This window comes from Acinonyx jubatus, chromosome C2 (assembly GCF_027475565.1).
Source record: "Acinonyx jubatus isolate Ajub_Pintada_27869175 chromosome C2, VMU_Ajub_asm_v1.0, whole genome shotgun sequence".
In the NCBI taxonomy this organism is placed as follows: domain Eukaryota; kingdom Metazoa; phylum Chordata; class Mammalia; order Carnivora; family Felidae; genus Acinonyx; species Acinonyx jubatus.
In genome coordinates, this window is record NC_069384.1 from 141,230,434 (window position 1) to 141,237,866 (window position 7,433).

General features: G+C 44.5%; 1 protein-coding gene across 20 annotated transcripts in view; it reads right to left on the reverse strand.

Moving 5' to 3' along the window:
• The window catches only part of NEK10 (NIMA related kinase 10), a 229,878-nt gene that overhangs the window by 171,674 nt on the left and 50,771 nt on the right, over positions 1 to 7,433 (reverse strand). For all 20 annotated transcript variants that reach the window (XR_008298033.1, XR_008298034.1, XM_027040905.2 and 17 more), the window contains 3 exons: positions 6,190 to 6,414; positions 2,898 to 3,037; positions 829 to 890 (listed from right to left, as the gene is read on the reverse strand). Coding sequence is in view for 18 of the 20 variants with exons in the window: in XM_027040905.2 (XP_026896706.2) it covers positions 829 to 890; positions 2,898 to 3,037; positions 6,190 to 6,414 (427 nt within the window). In the remaining 2 variants the exon portion in view is untranslated. The remainder of the gene's footprint in view (positions 1 to 828; positions 891 to 2,897; positions 3,038 to 6,189; positions 6,415 to 7,433) is intronic.

The following is a 7,433-nucleotide window of genomic DNA, read 5'->3' on the forward strand; positions in this document are numbered from 1 at the left end:
GTGAAACTGGTTTCTGGGCAATAAACATTTTGTTGGCGTGTGTTTCAGTCACCTCTAGCTGAACAACCTGACGTACTCTTAGTTCAAGTGACCACCATCCTCAACTCATAGCATCCTATATACCCAGAATTAAAGCGGTTTAAAATAGCTTTTATTTTTTTTTTATTATTTTTTTTAACGTTTATTTATTTTTGAGACAGAGAGAGACAGAGCATGAACGGGGGAGGGTCAGAGAGAGGGAGACACAGAATCCGAAACAGGCTCCAGGCTCTGAGCGGTCAGCACAGAGCCTGACGCGGGGCTCGAACTCACGGACCGCGAGATCATGACCTGAGCTGAAGTCGGACGCTTAACCGACTGAGCCACCTGGGCACCCCTAAAATAGCTTTAAAAAAAAAAGATAAAGAAAATGAAAAAGATCGCACACAATGTAGGGAATAAGCATGAGAGATGAAATACAGAGCAGTTCTTTCAAACCCAAGTGAGTTAAAGGAGGGAGGATAAGAATATAAAGTGGAATTTTTGGGGCGCCTGGCTGGCTCCGTCGGCGGAGCGTGGGCCTTGATCTCAGGGTTGTGAGTTTGAGCCCCACGATGGGTGTGGAGATGACTCAAAAACAAAATCTTAAAAAAGAAATAGCAAATAAAAAATTAAAAGGAATATAAAATGGAGTTCTAGAACTTAAATAAGACATATCAAAATACTTGAAAACCACAGCATGGGATCCCAAAAGCTGTGTTCTGGGGATACAGAGTTTGCCCTGACGCGTGGTCCGCGAGTGGTGCCGGGTGGGGCCTGCAGCCGTACCCTGGAGAGCAGCGTTCTCACCTGGACCACCTGATGGGCGTTGGTGTCGTTCAGCACCAGCTCGGTGAGGGCAGCACAGCAGGCTGGAAGGAAAACCACCAAATGATCGCGTCCGTCCTCACTGGCTGCACCGGACACTGTTACTTCGGTATTCTACCGCCGCGGGGAATTCTGTTAGCGGAGTGACTCCTCAGAAAACAGTACCTTTCCCTCAGGCACGGCCCTGGGGGAAGGGCAGCTGACTTTCAGGGGTGCCTAACTCTGCTCTCCATGTAATTCATGTGCATGTACACGCCACAGCCGCCTTTTACTGAGCACTTACTGTGTACCAGGAGGCGGCTCCATTATGATCCCCAGTGCCCAGCGTGTGCCTGGCACATAGCAGGTGCTCAATAAATACCTCTGCAATGGTTGACTGAATGAGAACTTTAAATACATTATCCAAATTAACCCTTATAATCCGAGTATGTACTATGATTACCGTTTTGATTGATGAGAAAACAGAGGCTCACAAAGATTGACAGACCAGGCCACAGAACTCGGTAAGTGCCAGGGGCCAGAAGTCCAAGTGCGGTGTGTCAGATGTTAAATCCCACACCCTGAGCACTACCCCTCCCGCCTCCTTACAGCCACCATGGCAGCCTTCCGAGACGTTCTGTACTGAACTGCTTCTTGTCTACCAAAAATATGCTGACCCTACAGCACCATTTATGCGACCCTCGTGCTAGCCCTGCACTGGGCGACAGGCATTCTGTATATCCTCGTATCATTCTACGATAACCCTCTAACACTGATATCATGGTGACCGCCACTCTTTCACATGAGCAAAACTGAAGTCTGCAGAGGTGAAGGCACTTGTCCAAGGCCACGTGGCCATCAAAGTGGGTCGAGCAAAAACTCAGACCCTACTTCTAAGCACTTATGTTTTTAACTTTAAAATTTTTTCCCTTTTATTGGAGTATAAAACAAGCTGTATGAAGTAGCTATATCTTAAGTGTACAGTCTGGTGAGATACTGCATATCTACGTGCCTTGTAACTACTGCCGTTATGATGAATAAATAGGATAGGATACTTCCAGCTCCCAAGGGCCCCCCGTGCCCCTTCCCAGGTAATAATCTGCCTACCACCAAACATGGGGGTAACTGCCCCTCTGACTTCCAGCACCATGGATCTCATCCACTTTTTGAGAGAGGCCTAGAAATCCCAGAACTCTGATGTCAGCTCGATTACATTTCCTGGGGAGACTTCAAACAGGAAACCCCCAGCAAGTGCCCTTATACTGAGATGGAGTCCTTCAGAATAAGCAGAAACGGCAATTCGAGGAGCAGATCCTATTTCCCTGACTTCATATGCCTGTGAAGAAACTTCCCCAGTCCTCAGGAGGAAATACTAGGGAGCATAGAACACCTGCCTTTCTCCTACCCCCTCTCGTCCTCCCCATGACACATCTGTTCTCCTCTTGGGACCTGCCTGCCCTCCTGCTGACCCACCAGTGCCTCTCTGCTCCCCTCCTTAGCCACCCCAAGGCACCCAGCTTGATCAGCAGCACCGAAGCCCCACTTGTCGCAAAGGCCAGGTGCCCTTGTGTGAACCTTGTTCGGGGCTGTGCCAAACTGCCAAAAGTGTGCGCATACATTCTTGCTTCTGCTTTTGTGTGGCAAGAGAGGCTCTGTCCTCTCCTTAGGAGCTCACGTGGAATAAGGAAGGCATTCCCTTGCCCCCAGGGAACGAGTATGTGCATTGTACAGTCTCCCTTAAGGAGGGTGCTCTGAGATCTAGAAAGTATAGGAACCATGATTCTGGCCACATAGCAAGCTGAATTCTTTACTCCAGCTTTACCGATAATAAAGCTAATATTCTGCTCTCTTTATAACTGACTTCTATGCTGACTTCTCAATGTGTTCAGAATGTGGAAGGGAGAGAAAAGTTTGTGGCATCACTAACCTGCAAGCCCAACACAAGTACCAGGAAGTTTCAGACTTCTACATGGATTGTGCCTAATTAATATTATCACACTAATTTTATAACAGAATAAAACAATATGCTAACCAGTATCAAGTAGTATAAGATAATAGTATTATATAAGTACCTGCTTGAAGAGAAAAAGTATTTTCTTGTATTTCCCGAGGGCTTAGGTCTTCTGACAAATAAAGCTGCTGGATCCTGCCTGCTGCATTTGCACTCGACAGGCTGCCGATGGAAGAACGATCAGAAACAAAATTTCTGTCTCTGAAAACAAAAAGTTAATGCACAATTTATCAATTTTCCTTCATGGTCAGTACTTTGTGGGTCCTGTTTAAGAAATGTTTGCCTCTCCCAGGTAGTGAAGTTTTCTCCTGTGTTATCTTTATTGTTTCACCTTCTAATCTACCTAGAATGGATTTCTGAGTGTGGTGTGAGGTAAGGGTTCTTTTCTCTTCCTTCCTTCCCCTTTTTCTTTCTTCATTTCCTTCTTTCCTTTGTTTCCTTCCTTCCTTCCTTCCTTCCCTCCCTCCTTCCTTCCTTCCCTCCTTTCTTCCTCCCTCCTTCCTTCCCTCCCTCCCTCCTTCCTTCCTCCCTCCTTCCTTCCTTCCTTCCTTCCTCCATTCCTTCCTTCCCTCCCTCCCTCCTTCTCCCCCTTCCTTCCATCCTTCCTTTCCTCCTCCCCTAATGGTTACTGAACTGACTCAGCACTATTCATTGAAAAGACTGTCATTTCCCCACTGCTCCACATGTCCACCTTTGTTTTTCAACTCTATTCTGCTGCTATCAATACACCTGACTACATTTCGGTCTTCATCATTCTGAGTTTTCTTTTTCCAAGAAATTCCAATCTTATTTTGGTAAAGGTCTCTCCTATTACATCTTTGAATTTTTTTTATTCCTTCTGCTTTATTCTTTAACCCAGGATATCAAGTATCCACAAGTTCAAAACTCATCTTCTGCAAACCATATCCTTCTTTCTCTAATGGTTCTCATTCCTTTGACTTTTTCCTCCACATTATGTGCAATTTTTTTCAAGCTTGCCCTATCCTTGTACTAATTCCAGTTTCTGTCTGGTACTCTGATGAACATCTCAGTTCTGTGGATTATTCAGTCCTTGCCTTTTCCCTAGCTCTGCAATCTCTCTCCTCCCCTTTCTGTTGTCCTAGCATCTCATCTTTAATCTCGGGTCATAAATGTCATGTTCCGTTTAACATCTTTGATAAAATAAAGCTTTTGTTTTTCTGTTTACTCAAGGTAACATCTTCTACAATAGATTCTTCATGTCTTTTATCTGTTTTGTTCTGTTTTGTTGTATGTGAATACCATATTTTTTTCATTTACTTATTTTTTACGGCAGCAGCTCAATCTGGATTTCTTTGTGCCTAAATCTAACAAACATAGAGTCTCCTTGGCTTCCCTCCCGTGTCATCAGAGCCCACTAGTGCCTTGCCTTCAACTAGCATTGAGAAGGTAATGGAGCTAAGGTGTATGGACAGTCACAACTGGTGACCTTACCTGTCAACAAAATTATGTTAAAACTCAAATTTTAGAGATCATTCCCCCTACTCGAGTATACAGCCTTTTAGGAACCACTCTTGAGTTTAGGATTGTAGGTGAATGGGCGTGAACAGGCTTTCTGGAAACTGCCTTGACAACAATCCCTGTTCATACTCAAGCCGGCAGACAATCTGGCAACCTCCACCCCCTGTACCCGCCCCAGGCAGCTCCGGGGCAGGCACAAGCTCTGAGAGGACAGTGTTTACCCAGCTGGGGTAATAAATTCTCCCAGAGCACTGAGACATATTTAACTTAGAATGAGTGTTGACATATGTCATTTTCCCAGGGAACAGTTTTCTAACGTTGCACCATAGAAATGGACTGGCAAAATGACTCTCCACACATGCATGAACTCTTTTCTATTAAGGATGGTTACATCTTGAGCAAAACAGGAAAACTGCTGCCTTGTATTAAACTGAATTCTAAGTGGTAAAAAAGGCAGGTTTTATCTTTGAAGTGCTGCTTAACCAGGTAGAAATTCGCTTTGTCATCAAGGAAAATAAGTACCCTCTGAGAGGGTGGTCCATAGCTATTGCACTAGGCGTACTGGTGAATCATAATGCCCACCACTACCATCCGCATTCTACACACACAAACAAAAAAATAAAAAACTTTTGCTAAACGTCCAAGGAGCTAGCTTATTATGCCACAGTACAAATGGGAGATTTATAATTTGTACTATAAATTGAGATATTCCTATGATATTCGTAGAAGTGAGTACACTGTCAACAGTTTCTATTTTTTTTCCTTTGGTTTGGTAACGACAGAAATCATTAACAAAGCTATTGTTCACATCTCTATAGTCTGTTCTTATACTTGGAAACGTCCTCACAGAAAATGAAGTTGACAACATGGAGTTCCATAATATCCCTAGAGGTACAACAGGCACAAAGTCTAAATAATACTGATTTGATAATATCTGCTCGTATTAAGAATAAGTCATTCTGCTTTTATCAGAGTGAGCTTTATTTATGTACCATGGATTACAAGTGTGATTCCTTTCAGGCAGACGTGCTCCTTTTCAACTTTGATTCTGTACCTATAAGGCTGAATTATGCCTTATGATAATTGTAGTTACTAGAACTTTCCCACCGACATACCAAAAGATATCCTTATGCATTACTTCAATATATCTAATACACACTTATTGCCACATACTTCAAGAAAATTTCAATTTGAAACTATTTTAACCAACCATTCCTTCTCCACGCTCAAGTCTTGGGTGTCATTAGAATTCTACTTTTGAACGACAGATAAGGTGCTAGCCCACCTTCAGGCAAGAAAGATCAGAGAGGAAAGAAGGGCAACTGGACCAGGGTCAGCACATGCTAATCATTTGATAAATAATGTCTTCTCCCCTTTTACCTAAGGGTTATTCCTCTATTCTCTCATTGCAGGTTTTGCTTTCTCTTTGTAGATGAATGACATATACGCAGATGCAGACATCTTAGGAAAATAGCAAATTCAAAGGAACATTACTGTATTTGTTGGGATTACAATACGCATAGAGCACGTCAAGAAAAAGGGGGCAAGATAAATGTTTTCTTCAGGTTCTTGGGTCTCCATTCAATCTACATTTGCAGACTGATGGCCTTCTATATTCCTGGTACGGAACTGGAGGCTTGTTTTTCAAAGATAAATATTTGAGGGCTCCCAAGAAGCTTAAAAGATGCATGCCCCTGATATTGAGCTCACGCACGTCTGTGACAAGGATAAATGACTGTCCACGACAGCAATGGCCAAGGAGCAGGAGGAAGTTAGCTGGTAATGTGCCAATGTACTAACTGTGCCCTTGGATGGCAGGCTCCCCGGCCTTCAGTGACTAGGGCAGAGTAGGCCAAAGGCCCCCTCTGACTCACCCTCGTAAAATATGAAGAAGCTGCTTGATGCCTCCCCAAATGCGAATTTCCACACTGGTCTCAGGGTCCTCACAAACCTGAACCAGAATCCAGACAACACTCCAGAGCAGCTTCAGGTGGTCCGAGTGGAGCAGGCTGAGGAGGACGGGTACCCCCTCATAGAGCTTCACCTGTTCCTTTACCTGGGGTTCAGCACAAAGTAGGCGCAGTAATTCTGCGGTTAATCTGAAAGGGGAGGGGGAGGAGGAGAATGAGAACCCCGGCATGGCGGGTTATTGACTTCACATTTCGACTAGAGCCATCATCACTGCATCCCTGTAACATTTTCCAAGTCACAGGTCAACATATGTTTTCTGTAAGGGGCTGGATTGCAGGCCAGTGTTTTACGCTTTGCCAGCCACCCAACCGAGCCAATCTATGCAAAAGCAGCCACAGACAATACATAAAAACACAAGGGCATGGCTATGTTCCAATAAACCTTTATTTACAAAAACGGGCAGGGAGCCAAATTTAGCCTGCAGGTCAGAGTTCGCTGACCCGCTGTTCTAAGTCAGAGCCTCACTCTGAGCCCACTGGTCTGGCTAAAAACCTACTAACCAGCAAATAGATACCGTGTATCATACAATAGGACCGGCATTGTGCTCAAGCCAAAAGAAATAAAATCTCCACCCATGTCTTCAGAAACTTACTAGGTGGTTATAAAAACAAGACATTAACACAAATGGCAAAAACAAAATGAGAAACAACAACAACAACCCTACACTGCAAGGAAAGTAAACGCAAAGTGCCCAGTGAGTATCTGGACAGTAAAATAAAGATAATGATAGCATGTGACAGTGGGTTCAGTTGAGCTCTGAAACATGATGATGATGATGCACATTTCATAGAGCCATCCTTAACCCTAAACACTCTCGCTGGACAGCGGTATCCTTTCCTGTGGCTTCAAACACCCGCTCTGTCCTGGCACCGTGAGCCGGGCCCAGGCATCACTCTCAACCTCCAGAAGTTCTAGCCACATGGCAGTCCACCATGTGTGTCACCCCACTGGGTCTCAGCTCAAAGTCATTATCCTCCTCTTCACGTTGGCTCTTCCTCTTATGTGCCCAGTGTTGATTCATGAAACTACAGCCTTTTCAATTTCCCAAATCAGAAGACGGAATCATCCAAGACGCTTGCTTCTCCTTTCCCAATCTGCCCCTGCCAATCAAGAGCCTTCAGGGCCCCCTATTTCCTGGGCAACTGCC